We start from the raw sequence: 22,336 nt of genomic DNA on the forward strand, positions 1-22,336 counted from the left end.
AACAGAAATCTACTCTCTCCCTTCCTGGAGGCGGGACGTCTGATGCAGGGGTCTGCAGGGCCCGCTCCCTTTGCAATCTGCGGAGAGGGTCCTCCCTGAGCCTCTGGCTTTGGGTGTCGCCAGCACCCCTGACCTGAGACTGTGCCTCTGTCATCACATGGCCTTCTCCTCTCTGTGTGTCTCGGTGGCCAGATTCTCCCCTTTTATAATATAAGGACACCGGTCATCCTGGATCAGGGCCCCCCCCCCTCCGGTATGACCTCATCTTAACTAGTTACATCTAGTTACATCCTGTTTCCAAGTAGGGTCACAGTCTGAGGTCCGGGGGGCTAGGACTTCCGTATATCTTTTTGAGGGACCCAATTCAACCGAAAACAGGCCGCTTAGCTACATGCCCGGGTCCTCGCTTCGGGTGGGGCAGGGACGGGAGGCTGACCCCGCAGTCCCTCCTCCCTCCCGCCCACTGGCCCTGCTCCAGCGTACTCTGAACACCCAGTGCCTACTCCCGTGGCAGGTCCACAGGTCGTCGTGAACTCGAGCCCAGAGGTGGCCCCAGGACACACCCTCCAAGCACCCATCTCGGGGAAAGGGGCTGTGGAGTTGGCATCCTCACCCCTGAGTTGCCTGAAAGAATCTTGGTGGCATCACCTCGGTGAACTTCAGAATCTCCACTGACTCCCAGGGAGCAGAAAACCGATGGGGGCGTGTGTGAGGAAGAGAGGAGACGGCCATCCCTCTCCACTTCGACATCCCCTAAAAGATTCGTGCTCAGGTTGGCTCCAGAAGGGTCCTCGGGGCTCTGGAAGGATTCACCCTCTCCTTGAACCTGGATAAGGGAGGGTACTACCCCCCATCGCCAGTAGGGGGCGCAAGAAGCTGCCATGGGGATTAGTGTTTGTGGAGCTTGGGCTGGTCTCCGTGGCTCTCAAGCATCGCCCCACGTTACAATCGTCTGCGGGGCTTTTAAAAAATACTACTACCTGTGCAAAGATCTGAATAGTCATTTCTTTTTTTTTTCTTTAAAACGTTTATTTATTTTTGGCTGCGCTGGGTCTTCGTTGCTGTGCGTGTGGGCTTTCTCTAGTTGTGGCGAGCAGGGGCTACTCTTCCTTGCGGCGCGCGAGCTTCTCATTGCGGTGGCTTCTCTTGTTGAGGAGCATGGGCTCTAGGCACGCGGGCTCAGTAGTTGTGGCTCATGGGCTGAGTTGCTCCACGGCATGTGGGATCTTCCCGGGCCAGGGATCGAACCCATGTCCCCTGCATTGGCAGGCGAATTCTCAACCACTGAGCCACCAGGGAAGTCCTGAATAGTCATTTCATCAAGGAAGATCTGCAGATAGCAATAACACCCACGAAAAGATGCTCAACATCAGGAGGGAAATACGAACCGAGTATTTTGAGTGCGGTTCCCCTGTGTACCCACTAGAATGAGCACAATTTAAAAGACCGACACACCAAATGTTAGAAGGACGTGGAGAAATTAGAGCTCTCAACCACTGCCAGTGGGAACATAAATTGCAAGAAGCACTTGGGAAAGCAGTTTGGCATTTTTCAAAAAAGTTAAACATGTACCTACCGTATGATCCATTCAATTTCCAGGCTTTTACCCAAGAGAAAGGAAAGCATATGTCCACACCAAGACTTGTGTGGATGGTCACGGAAGCTCTATTGTAGTAGCAGAGTGGAAACTACCCAAATACCCGACAGGTGAATGGAGAACAAATGGTGGGCTATCTATGCAGTGGAGGGCAGGGCAGGAGGGTGACAAGGACACAAGGAGGGTTTGGGGTGACGGACATGTTCATTATCTGGATTGTGGTGATGGTCCCACCACTGAACACATTTGTCAAACTTCTCCAATTGTGCACTCAAGAAATGTACAGTGAATTTACCAAAGTAGCTTACAAAAGCTCAAACGCCAGCAATTTCATATGCTTCAACCTACATTTTTAATATTTTCACCCTCATCAAACAGTAGTTGTTAAGAACTGTCGTATAAGTGCTGAGCAAAGTCCTACAAACGGTGACACTTCAGAATATTAGCACCGTAATATGGCAGTTTAAACACACTTCACTAACCATACTTTTCCTCCACCCCGACTCCCAAAGCCAGTAAATACTCTGAATGGTGCAAGGAAATATAACCGCAATTAAAAGTAAACAATGAATTTTAAGTTGTTCATTTGGTCCTTCCTATAAACGTCCATCCCATTTTCCCAGGTTCAAATTTAAGTTTAAGTTTAGATCTGCTTTTTCTCTTCTCAGAAGTAATGTGTAGTCATTGTAGAAAATGTGAAAAATACAGGAAAACACAAACAAGACAATAAAAATTAAGTAGAACCCCACTATGTTGATTGCCCACTTCTTAAACCTAAGACTCAGTCTAGTGGTAAGTAATTTTTAAAAATTAACTTCAGGTTATAAATAGTTCTTTGCAGTTTCCCTAAATTATTTGAGACCCATGTTAATATTTATTCAAGTAGCTCGAAGTTAGAATTAGTTCCTTAATCATTATAACTGGATCTCTTACGGAAATGTTTGTCCAGTGGTGCAATAAAAAGAACTTGCTCATCTAAAGAATAAAAAGCAATTGGAATGCAGATCTGAGCATCTCTCCTCGCTGACTCTCAGATATGGTTCTAAAAGATTAGTGCCTGGAAAAAGATGTTCTCATTCTGTCTTCTAATATACAGTTACCAGTGGTCAGTTAGAGACAGACAAATAGAGAATTAAATCAAATAAGAGAGGTAGAAGACAAGGTAAATACGGCAGCCTGGGGATGGACCGAAAATCTGATAAGCTAACATCTGAAAATACTTGAGAGCCACACTGTGGATGAATTACTGAATATAAATGATGAGAGTCTCAAACCGGAGTTTTAGTGGCACGGTGCCTTTCTTTAAAGATGGGTGACAGCCAACGGGGTGGGGGGCAGCCCTCCTACCTCTGGTGGGTTCCCAGGAGGAGAGCACTGTTTTCAGATTTCCATCTGTTCCAATTGTGGTCCATAACTCTAGTTAAGCCTTTGGGAAATGAAAACACATTTATTTCCCATGGGTAGTCTAAAAAACGTATTATCTTAGTCCATTCAGGGAGCTATAACAGAATGCTACAGGCTGGTTGGCTTATAAACAACAGAAATGTATGTCTCACAGTTCTGGAAGCTGGAGTCCAAGATCAAGGTGCTGGCAGATTCAGTGTCTGGTGAGGCCCACTTCCTCATTTGCCGGACTGTGTCCTCACATGGGGAAGAGGGACGGGAGTTCTCTGGGGTCCCTTTTATAAGGGCACTAATCTCATTCATGAGGGCTCCACCCTCACAACCCAATCTTCCCCCCAATGTCCCAACTCCTAATAGCAACACCGTGCGTGGGGTTAGGATTTCACCGTATGAATTTGGGGGTGGGGACACAAATATTCAGTCCACAGCAAGTATGTATCGTTAAGCCTTGGAAACAAAAAGTAAATTACAGAACAGAGTGCAGGAATCTTTGCCTGTTTCCGCAGGAAAACGCTGAAACTCTGGCCTTCTGGAAGCATCGAGATCTTATTTAGACAACTCATTGAGCCTGGAGCAGACGCCCCTGAGGAGTGGTCCTTCTGGTCAAACCCTAAGCAAGGTCTCTGTTGGTCCTGGAGGGACCCACTCAGCCCCACAGAGTGGGTATGAAGAGTATTCAAACTGAGACAGCTGAGATACAGCCGATGCAGAAAGAAGCCTTTTCGGAGCTTCCTTTATCCGGCTAAAGGCAGCACTTTATTCCCTCTTGGGGGAAGGAGACTGACCCCTCACACAGGGCTGAGAAATTGCACAAAGAAACATTATCACAGCTGCCACACCTCCCAGGTGTCCCCCTAAAAGCTCATTTGTCTCCCCATAGCAGCCCTTTCTGCCCCTCCCTTTCCCTTATTAAGTTGGTATATAAACCCCCATAGCCAGCTGTTCAGAGGGCCCCTTCATTTGAACACACTCACATGTGTGTGAATAAAACTTGCTTTCTAAATTGCGGTAAAATACACAAAACAGAAAATTTATCATTTCAACCATTTTAAAGTGGACAGTTCAGTGATATTATGTCAACAAATTTTTAAAACTTTCAGATGGCACCTGAATAAAATGTGTTGTCCAAAAAAAAAAAAAAACTTGCTTTCTTTCCTCCTGTTAATCTGCCTCTTGTTAACTTTTCAGGCCCCCACCACTGACTCAGTGGTCCAGATTTCAAGGGGGTGTCCTGGGGTTGGCAGCATGCCCCACGTTGGACCCTGAAGACGGCTGTGTGCTGCCCCATCTCTGCCCACGTGTGGGACCGTCTGATTGTCTCTTCCCTCTAAGGCCTCCAAATCTCATGGTGATGCAATCTAAGAAATTTACAGGAACTATGAAATCTTGAGATTAGACTGAATGGTTGCTTAAGGGTTCCAGCTACAGCAGTGGCTTAAATTCCTGAGATGGGCGTTGCCATCTTCTTGTAGCCCCAATACAGTCATTGTTTCTTCTTTATTTTTCAGACCATCAGAAATTCTAGAGTCTTTAAGAAGGTCTGTTCTTACATGCCTACTCTTGGCAGGATTTAGGTTTGATTCCAGTGCGGCCCAAGTTCTATTCCAAGGAAAGCTAGGTAACTTTATATGCAACAGAAGTTTCAGGGCACAAAGACTTATAGGGTACTTAAACGTATGGCCAATTTATTTAAAAAGCAAACCCCCGTACAATGGAATATTACTCAGCCATAAAAAGGAACGAAATAGTGCCATTTGCAGAGATGTAGATAGACCTAGACTGTCATACAGAGTGAAGTAAGTCAGATAGAGAAAAACAAATATCGTATAATATCACTTATATGTGGAATCTAGAAAAATGGTACAGATGAACTTATTTGCAAAGCAGAAATAGAGACACAGATGTAAAGAACACACTTATGGACACCAAGTGGGGAAAGGGGGGTGTGGGATGATTGCGAGACTGGGAGTGACATATATACACTGTTGACACTATGTATAAAATATAACTAATGAGAACTGAATGTACAGCACAGGGAACTCTACTCAACGCTCTATGGTGACCTAAATGGGAAGGAAACCTAAAAAAAGAGTGGATATATGTACCTGTATAACTGATTCACTTTGCTGTATGGCAGAAAATAACACAACATTGTAAAGCAACTATACTCCAATCAAAATTTTTAAAAAAAAGCAAACCCCCATGATCAAGGGTAGGTCCTGGGGAGGCCGTGTAGGCAGGAAGGTGGGAAGGCCACAGGACGGATTTTCACAAAGAAGGAAGCGGGAAACAGGGTCAAAGGCCAAAGATGCGTTGGAAGACTGAGTGGCGGTTAGGTGGGTCACTGGTGAGGAGCACGGGGCAGCAGGCTCCTTGAAGGAGGCAGCACGACTCAGCGCTAAGGAGCTCTGTGACCGTGGAGAGGACGGAGCGGGAGGGAAGCAGCGTGCACGGCATCCCCGAAGAGGGAGCTGAGCGTCCAGCCGGGATGAGAAAATGAGTCACGTCCACGGTGGGAAGTGAAATATCCCCAAGTGGGCGTATCCACACGAGACCAGGAGAAGTGATGCTTTCCCAGAGGATGAAAAACCCTCTCTGCGCCTCTCCTCCGAGATGCCGACAAATGGTGAGCTTGAAGAGGTGACAATGGACGGAGGAGCACAATTTGGAAGACTTTCACGTACAAAGTTTAAAAAAGTTCAAAAGGCTGATCAGTTACTGAAGAATCCAAAGCAACTAATTTCAGTTCCTGTTCTGTCTGGTTGGGGAAGTTCACATTGTTTCGCAAGAGGAAGTTGAGCTGCTAAACCCAAATATTAGATTACAGGGAAGGACTGAAGGAATGTCTGAAGCAGATGATCGCCAGGCCTGGGGCAATGTCAGAGGGGATGTTGACCTGCTGAGCAAACGCTGCCCTGCCTGTGAACAGAGGAGGAGTGGCCCGTCTGCTGATGAGAGACGGAGGCCGGGGCCGCTGGTGAGATCAGCCCAGGTGTTAGCAGGGGTGTCAGGCTTGAGCTGCTCAGACTCAGCTGGGGGGCTTGAGAAAACCCCAGACCTGGGCCCACCCACAGTTTCTGAGTCAGTGGGTGTGCGGTGGGGTCAGAGACAGTTCCTGGGTCTAGCTGCCTGGTGCTTTGAGAGCTGGGGCCTGGCCCAAGGGATACCCTCCCTGTAACCAGGTTCTAAGACCCGACTAGGACCGCAGGGAACAGCCAGACACTAAGGACCCCAGGCTTACAGGAAAGCAGAAGAGGCGTCCTATGTCCAGGAGCGCCCAGGTGAAACCATCCATTCGGAGAGAAAAGGGGCTTCTCCACCTGTGAGCAGAGATGGAGGTGTGGTGGAAACCAAAGGGGTTGCTCAGCTCACACCCACACTCACACCTGCACCCGCACCTGCAGCCACACCTGCACCCACACCTGCACCACACCTGCACCCACATCTGCAGCCACACCTGCAGCCACACCTGCAGCCACACCTGCACCACACCTGCAGCCACATATGCAGCCACACCTGCATCCACACCTACACCTGCAGCCACACCTGCACCTGCAGCCACACCTGCAGCCACATATGCAGCCACACCTGCAGCCACACCTACACCTGCAGCCACACCTGCAGCCACACCTGCAGCCACATATGCAGCCACACCTGCAGCCATACCCACACCTGCAGCCACACATTCAGCCACACCTGCACCACACCTGCAGCCACACCACACCTGCACCCACACTGCACCACACCTGCACCCACACCTGCACCACACCTGCACCCACACCTGCACCACACCTGCACCACACCTGCACCCACACCTGCACCTACACCTGCAGCCGCACCCACACTTGCAGCCGCACCCACACCTGCACCCACAGAGGAAGACAGAGCCCGGCAGCAGTGCTGCCCTCCAACCCTTCTTTCTTTGTCCTGAAGCCCCTTCAAAGTCCTTCTGGGGGCACATGTCCTCCACGACCAGGTCCCGGCTTGAAGATCAGTCAGGAGGCAAGCATAGACCAAGCCGATCTGTTACAGAAACGAGGCAGGAAGACGCACAGCCCTGTGTCCAGACTTTGGCCCACAAGGAACGCCGTGGCAGTGACAGGGCAGCGGGCACAGGGCTTCTGCCAGCAGCACCAGGATGCCCCACAGAGCCGGGCCGACCTTGATCTCGCACGTCCAGCCTCCAGAATGGCGAGATGAACGTCTGCCATTTAAGCCGCCCAGCCTGTGGTACTTGTTACAGCAGCCCGGGCAAACCTATACACCAGGGAAAAGAAGTCAGCCACTTGTCCCCAAGGAAATTGTGGTCTGTTTGGGAAAAGAAACATAAAGACCAGCATCCCAGACTGAGAGATCCTGCAACCAGTGTCGGGACAGAACAGATGAGCCACAGTTTGGGGGTCTACCTATGGGATCACCCAGATTTGGATCGAGCAGACTCGAGGTAGAAAGAATGGAATGACTTGGAAGAAACCATGAAGGAAGATCAGCTGTCGCGCCGATTCTGGACCCGTCATGTGATTTGTGGGCAGGAATCATCCTGACATTTCCCTGAAGTGTGTGTGATTGAGGGCAGGGATAGCCGTGTCTCTGCAGAGGGCGGAAGATGGGCTGATGGTGCAGAAGACAGAACCTGTGATCTCCCCTCTGTACTGACTGGCACCACATGCTTTATATTTTAGAAGATTCTCTTTTTGTCAGAAATCTACCATTTGGGGAGTTTGTATTGGTTTTACTCCCATTTCTATAAAATTCCATTCAATTTGCTTTGCAGTTTTAGGATAATCTTTACGATAAGTGGAAAATGAGCTGTTAGAAGGCAACAGTGTTGAATTAGATGAAAATATTTTCTGAAATCTAAGAAGTGGTCTCGGCAGATTGTTGATATAAACTACCAGCCGGCATAGCAGTTATTCGATCATGACAGCTTTGGATATTTTGTTTTACTCTTTTCTAGCATTTGAAGGAATTTTTCAATGTTCTCAATTAGGTACCCCTCTCCCCCCAGTCTGTGTGTAGATGTTTCGGCCTAACAGTCTCTCTGTAAGTTTGGTTCCCCCAGCAGCCCTGCCAAGGGTCCAGAGGCACTGATTCCGAAGCCTGGAATGTTGGGGTGTGAGCCTTTCAGCAGGTGCAGCCCTGGGAGCACGGCTGGGGATCCGGCCCTCAGATCATCAACTTGACTCCTGGGGAGGGAAGAGGATGAAGGGGATTCTAAGAGAAAGAAGAGCAGAAACTCTGGAGTGGGGCGGGTGTTGGAAAATGAAAAGTGAAACAGACTCGATAAACACCCACTATTTCCCGCCCAAGCTGGGGTAAGGTTGGAGTCCCCAAGGGCCTGATTCATCCTGTTGACTGTGGGTGGTGCTGGCCAAGGGGGTGCTGGTTGAATTGAGGGGGGGGTCCCACAGAGGAGGGGTTGAGGGACCTGACATTTACTGTGCACCCCTGTGTAGAGGATCACACGTCACAACAACACCGAGAGGGACAGTATCGTCCACATTTGATAGATGAGGAAACCAAAGTGCATGACGATTAGGAATATTTGCCCAGAGTCACTTACTTAACAAGTGGCCAATCTGGATTTCAAATCTAGTTCTTCTCATGCTCTTTCCTTTCACTCAGCTGACACCAGGCCTTTAGCAGGAAATCTAGGGGATCAGATGGATATTGAAATGGCCAGAAGCTATGCAAGAGAAGTTGGTAGATTTGGTTACTTACAAATAAAAAATACTTGCACTTTAAAAAAAAAAATCACCATAAGCAAGGTTGACATAGTTATGTAAACAAATATATACATATAAGCTTTATATATGTATATATCATAGAAATTTATTTACATGTTTATAATTTACGTATGTTTTATATTTATATATATTTGAAATTTATTTACATATAATACACATATGACCCCCAATTTTTAATTTTGAAGACTGTCAAACCTATAGTAGCACCCTAACTGAAAAATGTGCACGAGTTATAAATAGGCAACTAACCAAAGAAAAACCACTAATGACCAATAGATTTTTTTTGCCTAATTTCTCTCTCTTTTTTTTAATTGAAGTATATAGTTGATTTACAATGTTGTGTTAGATTCAGGTGTACAGCAAAATGTTTCAGTTATACATATAGACAAAATATGATTTTTTTAATCTATTGAAGCACAGGGAACTATATTCAATATTTTTATTTTTTTTTCTGGCCTCGCCTCGAGGCTTGCGGGATCTTAGTTCCCCGACCAGGGATTGAACCCGGGCCACGGCAGTGAAAGCACCAAGTCCTAACCACTTGACGGCCAGGGAATTCCTTTTTTTTTTTTTTTCAATATCTTGTAATAACCTATAATGGAAAAAACTCTGAAAAAGAGTGTATATATATGTATATTAGGATACATACTGTTAGGACGTAACAGCTCCACCTGCTCTATCCACCCTGAGGGGGGCATCTTCAGCCACTGGTGGACCATTTCGAGGACAACAGCTTCTATATGAATCACTTTTGTTCTTAAGTAGATGTGGGTTCTGTAGATGTGAAGTAAAGGGAGGGGAATCAGTATTTTATGGATGTAAATGTTGGAGACGTGGCCCAGATGGCACGGCACAGGGTAAGACCTCAAGATTAGACACATGCCCTTTGCCACGAGCCAGCTGCGTGACTCTGAGAAAGTTCCTAACACTCTGAGAGATTTATAGGTAATGAACCCAATACATAGTAGGTGACTAATAAATAGTAGTCACTACTTTATGTGGGACAAATAGGAGATTTCCACAATATTTATAAATATCTCATTAGATATGTTTCAAAATAATTAGAGTGATGTTCACTTCTAAGACATTTTATTTATTTATTTATTTATTTTTTATAAATGTATTTATTTAATTAATTTATTATTTTCGGCTGTATTGGGTCTTCGTTGCTGCGCGCAGGCTTTCTCTAGTTGCAGCAAGCGGGGGCTACTCTTCATTGCGGTGTGCGGGCTTCTAACTGCAGTGGCTTCTCTTGTTGTGAAGCACGGGCTCTAGGCCCGTGGGCTTCAGTAGTTGTGGCGCACAGGCTTCAGTAGTTGTGGCTCACGGGCTCTAGAGCGCAGGCTCAGTAGTTGTGGCTCACGGGCCGAGTTGCTCCGCGGCATGTGGGATCTTCCCGGACCAGGGCTCGAACCCGTGTCCCCTGCATTGGCAGGCAGATTCTTAACCACGGCGCCACCAGGGAAGCCCTCTAAGACATTTAATGATAAATCCTAAAGTGCATCGGTGTTATTCTAGAGCAGCAGTCCTCAATTGAAGGCAATTTTGGCCCAGGGAACACACGGCAATGCCTGGAGATATTGATTGGTTGTCACAATGGGGGGCGTGATGGTGTCACTCCTGTCTAGTAGCTAGAGGCCAGGGGGCAATTCTGAACATCCATAGGACACCTGCCAAAACCGAAATATCGGGTCCAACACGTCAGTGTGCTGAGGTCAGGAAGCCTCGCTCTAGTGATGGACAGTTGCTCCTCTGGACCTGAGCAAGATGTATGCGGTACCCACCTGTCCGGATGCTAGCTCCTGGCTCCTCTCTCTTTCCCTCCCTCCCTCTCCTCCTTTTCCCTCTCCCCTCCCACCCCCTCCTACCCTTTTTATTCCACGCCTAATCCACACCAAATACTGTACGTTCCACCTGCAAAATACATCCAGAATGTAAGCAACGCTGATCACTCCTCTGCCACCACGCTGATCCCAGCCGCCACTGTCTCTCCCTGATGTCCCTGCACCTGCCATGGCCACCTCAACACAGCAGGAAGGTGTTAGGACACATCATGTCTCTTCTCTGCTCAGAGGCCTCGGGCACCCTTCCACCTGGTTCAGAGTACAAGCCACAGCCCTCATCACGACCACAGGCCCTAATGACCTTCTCTGGCCACTCGCCCCCCTTCCTTATGGGCCTGGTGTCCAGCTCACCTGCTCTGTACTCCCATGGAGCCCACAGGAAGGCTTCTGCCTCAGGGCCTTTGCACTCACTGCTCTCTGTACCTGAACCCTTCCTTTTCCAGATAACTGCATGTTTAACTCCTAACCTCATTCTAATGCTCCAGAAACTTCACCTTTGCAGACATCCTGTTCAAAACTGAACCCCTGCATCCATCCCCAGGCCTCGCTCTCTATCCACCTTCCCTGCTCAGTTTTTCTCCATCAAACATTTAATAACTGTCTAGGACACTATATATTTTGCTTGTTTATTTTGTTGGCTGTCTTTCTTACTGCTCTAGCCCTAGGTCAGGGCTTACAGCTTAGCTCCTCAACTCCTATCTGCTGACAAAGACATGTAGACAGCCAGGGTTTTTTTGTTTGTTTGTTTAAGAGGAAAGTACTTTAAAAGATAGAATTGTTCCACCACAAAGTACCTATAAACTCCCAAGCCACTTTGCAAAATCCAACAGAAGCAACCACATTTGCTTATTTCCTTTACTGTAACTGTGGACAGTCCCAGAATTGTTCAGTTTGCATCTATTTAAAAAGGAACTACAGGGACTTCCCTGGTGGTGCAGTGGTTAAGAATCCGCCTGCCAATTCAGAGGGCATGGCTTCGAGCCCTGGTCTGGGAAAATCCCGTATACCGCGGAGTAACTAAGCCCGCGCGCCACAATCACGGAGCCTACGAGCCACAACTACTGAGCCCGCTTGCCACAGCTACTGAAGCCCACTCGCCTTAGAGCCCATGCTCCGCAACATGAGAAGCCACCGCAATGAGAAGCCCGTGCACCACAACTAAGAGTAGCCCCCGTTCGCCACAACTAGAGAAATGAAGCAATGAAGACCCAACGCAGCCAAAAATAAATAAATAAATAAATAAATAAATAAATTTTAAAAAAAGGAACTACATAATTTTCTTGGCCTTGGGCACCTTTCATCTAAGCAATCGGTAAAAGGATTACCCTGTTAGGTCAGTGGTTTAAATGCAGGCAGAAAAAACATTGCACTCGGGATGAGAGTGGCTAGTTTAAACAGACTCTTAACCTTTTAACTTCTTCCTCAATCCTGCTTCCTGAAAAGGAATCAGTCTTTAGGGCATTTTTTAGGCGTGGTTGAAATTCGATATGGAGACATTCTCCTGGTTAAATTTAGTTTTTCAAAGTGCTGGACAATTAAAAAAAATTTTTTTTTTTTAAAACAAACTTGCTGAGTGAATTCTGTCACGTGCCAGGCAGCGGGCTAGGTGCTGGGATCAGCACTGCCTCTCAAATCCTGCTCAGAAAACACCAGTGTTTCACGTGGGGACAGCTTTCAGCAAACCAACACGTTTATTCAAACACACACTGATCGAGCGGGGACTGCGTTCCAGTTCTAGGCACTTGGGAGACACCAGAAAAAGGAACAAAAAGCCCCGCCCTCACGGGCTCACGTCCACAGGTTTACTGAATGAGGGAGCCGCCCAGAAAGGTCTAGTGAGCTGGGGGATACAGAATTAGCTTAAAAGACGCTCCCTGTCCCTAGGGAAATTTAAAGTACCAGAGGAGCGAGGTGTGGAGCAGGGCTGGTGGTGACGTTTGCCCGAAATCCCTTCTGGCCTCACCAGGATGGTGAATTCATCCACTGTGTCCTGACTCAAAGCTTTCTTGAGCAACTATTATGTGCTGGAGACTCTTCACCAGGCCGAGTGAGGAGCAAAACAGAAACAGTCCCTTCCTCACGCAGCTTACTTTCCAGACAGGGAGACTGCACGGAGAATAAGCAGCGTAACTCGATTACAGAGTGGTGAGAAAATAAAGCAGGGTAAGGACTTGGAGGGAAAGGGGGTGGGAGAGGTATTGTAAAAAGCTTGGGAGGGGGTGTGCAGTAACTGCGGGCAGAGCTCCGATTTGTGGGGCAGGAAACACGGAGCAAGGCAGGAGTTGCGCAAGGCCGGTCCTCCCCGGCTGAGACGCCCTCACCCCACCCGCGCGCGTCTGAGTCTCAAAGCGCCGCCCCCAGCTTCTGCAGGGACCCCAGGACTCGGCGCGGCCTCGGCAAACAGCGTCCCCTGGTGTTCACACTAGAGCATCACCATTGTCTCAAATAAGTACCGAGTCCCACAGGCCGAGTGGTTAGAAGCATTTCGAGGTTCACTCCATGAAAGAAGGAAGATGGAAAGATTTCGTTAGTCGTCATTGCAACTGCCAAAGTCAAATTTTCACTCCAAAGTTTTAAGTGGCGTTGGCTGTCCACTTCTCAAATATAAAACAGCATAATCGTCTTCTTGCCAAAGTGAACGAAACAAAACAAAAACGACCCTAGCAAGCGCCCCTCCGTCCTAATCACTAACAGTCGGAGGACGGGTCCTCGCAGACGCTCACTCCAGAAAAACTCCGTGCGCCCGGCCCCGGGGCCAGACTTGCACCCACGGAGGAGGAGAGGCTGGGGGGCCGGGCTGGAGCGTATCCCCCGCGGGACTCTGAAGTCAGCGGGCCCGGGCCGCGTCCCTGCGCTGCGTCCACCCAGGACCCGCCTCCTGGGACGCCGCTCTGCATCCGCCAGCCGCCCCGACCTGGTGCCCGACCTGGCGCTCCCACCTGCCCGAGTCTTCCGATCGCTTCGCGGCGGAAAGCACTGCCCGCCCCGGGGGAAGGTCGCGGGTCCGCCCAGGCGCCAGGTCCGCCGGGGCGGGCGGGGGGCAGGTGCGGCGCGCGGCGCGCGGTGCGCGGCGCGGGCGGGACGTGGGGGGCGGGGCCCGAGGCGAGGCCCGGGGCGCCGGGCGTCTGGGGGGCGGGGCTGGGGGCGGGGCCGGGGCGCCCTGGACCTGGTGCCGACCGCCGCGGTCTGGACGCCCGAGGTGGCCGTCGGGTTGGGTCCCAGGCTCCAGCCCAGCGCGGAGACGCGCTTCCTCTTCCGCATTCCCAGGAGTCCGGAGGAGAGGGTGCCCGCAAGTTCGGGGTCCCCGCGAGTCCGAGTCTCCGCGAGTCCCGGGTCTGAGCAGCCTCGGGGCGTCCGGCTGCTCCAGCCGCACCCCGGGCGCACGGGCCAGAAAGGCGCGGGAAAAAGGGAACGGTGTCTCCTGCCGGAAGATGAGGAGGCCCGACGGGAAGATCGTACTTTTGGGGGACATGAACGTGGGCAAGACGTCGCTGCTGCAGAGGTACATGGAGCGGCGCTTCCCGGACACGGTCAGCACGGTGGGCGGCGCCTTCTACCTGAAGCAGTGGCGCTCCTACAACATCTCCATCTGGGACACTGCAGGTGAGGGGTGAGGGGCTTCCAGCTGGAGAGGAGCGTCCCCCAGGGCAGGGGTCCCTCAGGGCCGGGGTCTCCCAGGGCAGGGTCCCCCAGGGCAGGCGTGTCCTGCCCCACACAGGATCCGGCCCTTGCTCCGCAGGTGTCCGCATCTCCGGGATCAGGCCCCTAGTCTCAGTGTGGGACCACCCTTGGCCCCTCTTACTTGACTCCTTTGCTGGTTGGGAAACCGTTCAGCCACTGGGTGCATCTTAGCGACAATCCAGGAGAACACCCTGGGTTCCAGAGAGTGCTGGGGACTTGTGTACCAGAGCACCCCAGCCCAGCCAGCTAGTGGTAACCAGAGGCATTTAAGTGCTCCCACCAACAGGATCTCAGCTGCTATCCATAACAACCTTGTTGAGGGGTGAGCAGAGCTAGTATAAATTACCTGTCCTTACAAGAGAAAAAACAGAGGCTCAGAACTCCTTGAGTTCAGGGTTTAGGCAGGAAGGTAGGAAGCAGAACTCAGGTCTCCTCCCTCAGTGCCAGGCATGTCTGCATTTTCCACTTATCAGCCGCGTGATCTAGGCTCATGTGTGTTATGGGGTTTTGAAGTGATTGTCTGTAGAAGCATTTTTAAGATAGGTAATAATTATTTTTAGTGCGTGTAGTATATTTGTGTTTTTTCAAAAGTACAATATATCAGAGGATCTTGATTCAAGCTTTCAGTTTGTTAACTCAATAATTACACTGACCTTAGAGTGTTACAATAGAATATATTTCCTTCCCCATGAAAAAGAATAAGATACCGCAAGTAAATAAACTGTAAATTGTATGGCCCGTTTTCAATGAGTATGACTTTTTGAAAGCCTGAAACTTTAAGGTCTGACTTTTTAAATGTCTGCACTTAAGTTTTTTATTTGTTTTGTTTTGTTTTATTTTTGCTCCTGCCGTGCGACTTGCAGGATCTTAGTTCCCTGACGGGGGATTGAACCCGGGCCCATGGTAGTGAAATCACAGAGTCCTAACCACTGGACCGCCAGGGAATTCCCTAAATGTCTGCACTTTAAAAAGTGATATGTATACTGGAAGGTCTGGTCCAGAATTTTAAAATTGCCAACTTGGGTGCACCAGTCAGCTGAATAAACAGTATTATAACTCATCTTGTTTTTAAAACTGAATTAATGAAGGCCGCTCTCGGGCGTCTACCCCTCCTCCCTCCCTCCTGCTTTCTCTGCTGCTGTCTTTTTTGTTGTTATGGCTGTTAACATCTTGACTAATTTATTTGAAAACATGCTGTGAAAACAGCGTCTCCCAGGTACAAGTGTACCTTCCCTGCTCTGTTCTCCACCTCCAGGCTTCAGAGTGAGTGAAGTTCCTCTAAGATCCTTTACCTAAGCTGACTCTCCAGCACTAAGCATTCGGTAGCGATGGAACGAGGCCTGTAGAAATCAGACCACGTTAACACGACGCATCTGCCTGTTTGGTACAAGGCTGGTCCTGAGGCTCCTTTGGTTGACTGGCTGGACCTCACTGCTGTCCTTTGTTTACAAGAGGGTAACGCAGGGTTGGCGCTGGGGAACCCAAACCCAGAGCCCTGTGGTGGCTGCTGTTAGAAGCTGGCCTTTACCACGTGGCGTGGTGTTTCTGGAACAGGAGGTGACCGTTGGTGTCAGAGCAGGCGTCTTGGCATCCAAGGTATGAAGGAGCAGTGCAATTTCGATCAACCACTTTCTTCTTCGGTGCCAAGGACATGGTGCAGCTGGATTCTTGACTGCCAGAGGATTTCGTAATAAGGCTGATGAGATGTCCTCGGTATCTTGTTGGGCTCCCGCGGGCAGCGACTCACTTTCTGGCTGCCCGGGCTGCCGCCTTCTTACCGGAACCCCGAGTGTGGGCACTGGGGGCCCCAGGCCCCTTCTCCACATTGCTGACCTCCTGTGTACACACATTCAGGGTGACCGAGGCTCAGAGTCAGCAGTGACACAGGCCACCTCTGTGCCTGGCTCCCCAGGGACGGTGGGGTTATGTGCAGTTTGGAGGGGAAAGGCAGGTATGAATCTTTGCCTCTTAGGTAATCCTTGTTGGAAATGAAGAGAAGTTTAACTTTTAGGGGATTCTCTCTTTTTTCCTCCGTTTGCCTTTTGCCCTTAAACTTTCTTTATATTCCACATTGTCTTCTAAGTTGCGTTTGTTTTAATTTTTGTAACCGAGGCAGAAGGATGGGGACCAGCTAGAGGATGCACGGTTTTGAGCGCCGCTCTTGGTCACGTGGCGTGGGTGGGGTAGGAGGGTGTTGAATAATAAAAATGACAGTGAGGGGTCAGAGTTGCCGTTTTGCTCTTGGCGTGTCCTTCCGGGCTGCTGCCCAAAGCCTGCCAGCGGAGTGGTGAGTGGGCCAGAGCACGGAGAGGAGATTTGCTGGGCTCTTGGGTAGTTATCTCAGTCAGCTGGCACAGGACTGCTTCCAAGGGAGTGTGACAGTAGATGGGGCTGGAGCTGGTTCCACCAAGTTTCTCGAATTCTCCCAGGCTCTGCGCGTTGCCCAGTTCCAAAGCCACTTCTCCATTCGTTTCAGCAGCATCCCAACTCCCAGTATCAGTTTTAGTTTCCTACCGCTGTCGTAACCAATGACCGCAAACTTAGTGGCTCCAAGGGAGATGAGATTCAGAGCACTTGGTTTAAGATCCTTCCCTTGAACAACTTTAGTGCAGCGCAGGAGAGGATGCTGCAGTTCCGGGTCGTGAAATCGTGGTTCCCGGGGGAGGGGAATGTAGTGGCTCACGCCGTGAAGTTAGCTAAGCGGTCTGGGCCTCCTGTGCAGGACCGAGAGCCTCCATCCTGCGAACGGCTGTGCTGTCCTGGGGGAGCATCTGCGGGGCGTGGGGTGGTGCGTGCGTGAAGATGCCAGGTGACTGACATGGGCCGTCCATCTGGGGACCACGAACCCCGGTCATCCTCCTCCTGCTCTGCGTGGAAGCCGCAGCCCCGGCCCCGCTTCTAGGCAGCTGCTCCTGGATCCGGGGGATGGTGGGGATGCTGTGTCGGAAGTGGGGTTCGTTCAGGTTGGAAGAGGCGGCAGCGTTGTGGACCCGCCTGGAGAAGAGCCGTCTTTGCCCGGGGCCGCAGAGTTGCCGATCCTTGACGCTTTGGACCGGCCTGCGAGGGCTGCGTGTTTAGCCTCACGAGGCTGGCGCAGAAGTGGGTGGACAGCCCGTGCAAGGTGTGCGCGGAGCCAGCGGTGGAGGGCTCGGATTTTCGCTGGCTCTCTTCATTTATTAGTGCAGCTGCTGAGTGGGTTTGGAGGTCCTAATCCTGACAAGCAGGATTGGTGTGACACGGGGCATCTGGTGGGTGACCTCCCCTTTCTGCAGATCTGGGGGCTGACCTGGGCCTCGCCGTTGCCCTACGTAGTGTTACTGGCGCCCCGCCCGCCCCGTGTTCTATAGCAGCAGAGCTAGCTGAGTGGCTGCAGCAGAGACCGTAGAGCACAGAAAGACAAAAACATTCACCCTTGCCCTTTGCAGAAATAGTTTGCTGGCTCCTGGTTTAGGTCACGTAAAAAGGAAAGTACTTTTCTAAAAGTCTTTCTGTAGTTTTAGAAACACCCCGAAGAGTTTAGCATTTAGGGATTGAGGAGACCCCTGGTTCAGTTAAACTCGACACGCAGCTCTCAGATTTCTCCTGGGTGTCCACTCAGAGCTAGACTGGGGGAGGGTGGGGCCTGGATTTAAGATTAGCCTGGGCTCCTACTGAAAAACAGTTCTTGGAAATAGATCTTAGATTAGGTTTGGGATCTGGAAGCTAAGCCTGCAAAGCCTGTGTTGTAGGTGGTCCATGTCTTGGTAGGTGGGTCAATGTCTCTGTGGGTGGTCCACATCTTTGTAGGTGGTCCACTTCTTTGTGGGTGGTCCATGTCTTGGTAGGTGGGTCAATGTCTCTGTGGGTGGTCCACATCTTTGTAGGTGGTCCACATCTCTGTGGGTGGTCCACATCTCTGTGGGTGGTCCACATCTTTGTGGGTGGTCCACATCTTTGTAGGTGGTCCACATCTTTGTAGGTGGTCCATGTCTTGGTAGGTGGGTCAATGTCTCTATGGGTGGTCCACATCTTTGTAGGTGGTCCACATCTTTGTAGGTGGTCCATGTCTTGGTAGGTGGGTCAGTGTCTCTTTGGGTGGTCCACATCTTTGTAGATGGTCCACATCTTTGTGGGTGGGTCAATGTCTCTGTTGGTGGTCCACATCTTTGTAGGTGGTCCACTTCTTTGTGGGTGGTCCATGTCTTGGTAGGTGGGTCAATGTCTCTGTGGGTGGTCCACATCTTTGTAGGTGGTCCACATCTTTGTGGGTGGTCCACATCTCTGTGGGTGGTCCACATCTCTGTGGGTGGTCCACATCTTTGTGGGTGGTCCACATCTTTGTAGGTGGTCCACATCTTTGTAGGTGGTCCATGTCTTGGTAGGTGGGTCAATGTCTCTATGGGTGGTCCACATCTTTGTAGGTGGTCCACATCTTTGTAGGTGGTCCATGTCTTGGTAGGTGGGTCAGTGTCTCTTTGGGTGGTCCACATCTTTGTAGATGGTCCACATCTTTGTGGGTGGGTCAATGTCTCTGTGGGTGGTCCACATCTTTGTAGGTGGTCCACTTCTTTGTGGGTGGTCCATGTCTTGGTAGGTGGGTCAATGTCTCTGTGGGTGGTCCACATCTTTGTAGGTGGTCCACATCTCTGTGGGTGGTCCACATCTCTGTGGGTGGTCCACATCTTTGTGGGTGGTCCACATCTTTGTAGGTGGTCCACATCTTTGTAGGTGGTCCATGTCTTGGTAGGTGGGTCAATGTCTCTATGGGTGGTCCACATCTTTGTAGGTGGTCCACATCTTTGTAGGTGGTCCATGTCTTGGTAGGTGGGTCAGTGTCTCTTTGGGTGGTCCACATCTTTGTAGGTGGTCCATGTCTTGGTAGGTGGGTCAATGTCTCTGTGGGTGGTCCACATCTTTGTAGGTGGTCCACATCTTTGTGGGTGGTCCATGTCTTGGTAGGTGGGTCAGTGTCTCTGTGGGTGGTCCACATCTTTGTAGATGGTCCACATCTTTGTGGGTGGTCCACATCTTTGTGGGTGGGTCACATCTTTAGCACTACTGAAGATTTTGAATGGGCGCCCTCTGGGGTCAAGGCGTCATTTGTAGAATTCCTCTGCTTTCTTGAGCAAAAACAGTGACCTGAATATGAATGTGGGTATTAGGGTAGGTGGAAGAAAATCTACTGTCGGGGCTCAGCAGGGTGGACGGAGAACCATTGTACTGAGAGATCTCAGAGGACAAAGGCTGCCAGGGCGCAGCTGCACGTGCTGGGAGGTCTGCCCGGAGTCTCCCTGGAGGAGGTGCCGGGAATTCTGGGGGTGGGTGGGCGGAGGTATTTAAGGCTCACTAGTGTGGTACGATTCGGGAGACTTTAACTAACTGAGGTCCACCACATTTGTGAACTAATACCTGGGTCATGTTAACGTCTCTGGGCGATAATTACATACTTCGTTGTCTTTAAGTTCACAGGAGAAATAGAAACTTTATGATTCCTGATTGAAGTCCTCTCACTTCGCTGAGACTTCACAGAACTTCCCTCTTTGTGAAAAAGAAATTTTACACACATGCGCACATGTGTACATACATGAGTTTAAAGGAGTTTTTATTCTTAGAATGAGGACTTCGTCACTGTGATGACAGACTCTCCCGGCCCCTTTCCTCTTGTCCTCCTGTTATGGAGTCAGGTGCCTCAGGGCTGAGCTAAAGGTGCTGTTTGGAATTTGTCACACGTGCCCTGTCCCCCTCTGTTTTCACCTTTGCTTGTGGCATCTCTCTCTCCGGGATTGTCCCCTCTCCTGGCGATCCCCAACTTGAATTTTGTCCCATCTTCCAATGTCACATACTTTGTGAAGCAGTCATGGTAGGGCCAGATTTCTGCTTGCTCCAGACTATACTACCACGTGACCTGGTGTGCCTTACTGTGTTCTGCCTTTTATCTGTTTTGTTACCCGTTTGTCTTTCCTCTGACTTACAAGCTCTTGGAGGGAAGTTTGGGTTGTATTCATTTTTATGTTCTCCACAGACTCTAGCATTTTACTTTGCAGTATTTTCTTTTTAAGCTAAGTTTTGCTGGATGAAATTGTTGAAAGCAATGGGAACAATTTGGAGAGGCTGAAGTTTGCAGTTTTATTGTCTTAATGATGTATTGACTCTGAATGATAAAATCAGTGTAAAAATGTCATTGTCATGGGCTCTATAATGCAGCCAAAAATAGGCCAGCGTATGCCTGGTGAGGAAATACTGGTTCCCAATGTTAATTATATGTGCCCTTGAAACAACTCTTTAGAGACTCTTATCTCTTTTGACTTCGATACATTACAAGTCTATTTAGAGATGAAGAATAACACGCTGGGACTTCTGCTTCTGGGAAGCTGGAGCAGAAGTACTTTCCCCTCCTCTTCCCACTAATTACAGCTAAAAGCTTTGGGGTATTATATATAAAACAAACATAAGAAGACTCTGAAAGATAGAGAGAAGAGGACAGACTGCCCAGGGACCTCGGGATCCAAAGAGTGACCCAGCGGTGAGCTCCCTGGGTTTTCTTTTTGCCTCATGTATCCCAGACGTGGAGCTCAAGAAGCCAGAAATTTAGAAATGCCAAAGGCTACAGACAAAACAAGACAAAAGAGGCTACTCTCTCACCAGAGGACCAGGAAAGAGGTAGCACAGTAAGACAGAAACCTTTTAGACACTAACTGCTGTACTCTAGCCAACACACAGGAAAAACTGGACCCACACCCACCCAGAAGGCCTTGCAGGAACCAGGGCTTCCCCCCTGCCTGGCGGTAATGAGGCACCCCAACTCCCCCACTAGGGGGTGTTGGAGAAGGCCCGCTAGGGAGGTGGGCTTTCATGTCCGGCAGGTGGTAACAAGCCCCCCTCCGCCCCACTTCATGGTGCCACGGGAGGCTACGTGGGAAACTTGGGCGTTTGCCAGAAAAGAGGCAGTGCCTGCCTGGCCCCTCAGCTCATGCCGAGTTGATGTCAGAGGGAACCAGCTAAAATGCAAGGTTTAAGTAAGACCCAGAGTCTCATAACCCAGTATGAAAATGTCCAGGTTCCAATCAGAAATCACTCATCATACGAGAAACAGGAAGATCTCAAACTGAATCCAAAAAGACAATGAATAGATGCCAGCACCAAGGTGGCAGAGATGTCAGAGTTATCCAGCCAAGGCTTCAAAGCCGCCATCGCAAGAATGCTTCAGTGAGCAATTATGGTCGCACTAAACAAATGAGAAAAAATAGAGAGGCTCAGAAAAATAGATCAAAAGAAGACCTCGTGGAAATTTCTGAGCTGAAAAAATACAACCAAAATAAAAGACTTGGTGGATGGACTCAGTGAGGGAATGGAGGAGAGAGAGGAAAGAAACCAGGAACTGGAAGATAGAACCATCAGTTCACCCGATCTGAAATACAGAGAGAAAATAGAATGAAAATGAACAGAGCCGCAGGGACCTATGGATAAAAGATCTAACATTGTGTCATTGGAGTCCTGGAAGGAGAGGAGAGAGGGTGGGGCTGAAAAGGAATAGCAGAAATAATGCCTGAAAACTTTCCAAATCTGGCAACATACATAAACCTGAAGATTCCAGAAGCCGAGAGAATCACAAACAGGATAAACCCAAAGAAACCCAAACTCCAAAAACTAAAGACAAGGAAAACATTTTGTAAGCAGTCAAAGGAGGAAAAAAGATTATAATGACAGCAGATAACTCATCAGAAACCATGGCGGCCAGAAGGAAGTGGCACAGTACTTTCCAAGTGCTGAAAACAAAGATGAAAACTATTGATTTATTTAAAAAAATTTTTTATAGAAGTATAGTTGATTTACAATGTTGTGTTAATTTCTTCTGTATAGCAAAGTGACTCAGTTACACACACACATATATATAGTTTTCATATTCTTTTCCATTATGGTTTGTCACAGAATACTGAATATAGTTCCATGTGCTATAGGGACCTTGTTGCTTATCCATCCTATATATAATAGTTTGCCTCTGCTAATCCCAAACTCCCAGTCCTTCCCTCCCCACCCCTCCTCCCCCTTGGCAACCACTAGTCTGTTCTCTACGTCTGTGAGTC

At 49.4% G+C, this 22,336-nt stretch overlaps 1 protein-coding gene and 1 long non-coding RNA gene across 2 annotated transcripts in view; one reads left to right on the plus strand and one right to left on the minus strand.

The window, feature by feature from the left end:
• Positions 1-948: 948 nt before the first annotated feature.
• LOC309647723 lies at positions 949-13,662 on the minus strand. Its single transcript, XR_014256263.1, has 6 exons — positions 12,492-13,662; positions 9,398-9,522; positions 8,565-8,687; positions 6,794-7,258; positions 2,945-6,446; positions 949-1,330 (listed from the first exon to the last, which is right to left on the minus strand). It is a non-coding gene; the product is annotated as an uncharacterized lncRNA (long non-coding RNA).
• A 137-nt stretch (positions 13,663-13,799) lies between these two features.
• Positions 13,800-22,336, plus strand: part of RAB20 (RAB20, member RAS oncogene family) — a 33,730-nt gene continuing 25,193 nt past the window's right edge. Inside the window, exon 1 of the mRNA XM_082435299.1 lies at positions 13,800-14,195. Coding sequence (XP_082291425.1) covers positions 14,024-14,195 — 172 coding nt within the window. The 5' untranslated portion in view covers positions 13,800-14,023. The remainder of the gene's footprint in view (positions 14,196-22,336) is intronic.

The sequence above is a fragment of the Balaenoptera physalus genome, assembly GCF_965194825.1.
Source record: "Balaenoptera physalus genome assembly, chromosome: 18".
Classification (NCBI taxonomy): domain Eukaryota; kingdom Metazoa; phylum Chordata; class Mammalia; order Artiodactyla; family Balaenopteridae; genus Balaenoptera; species Balaenoptera physalus.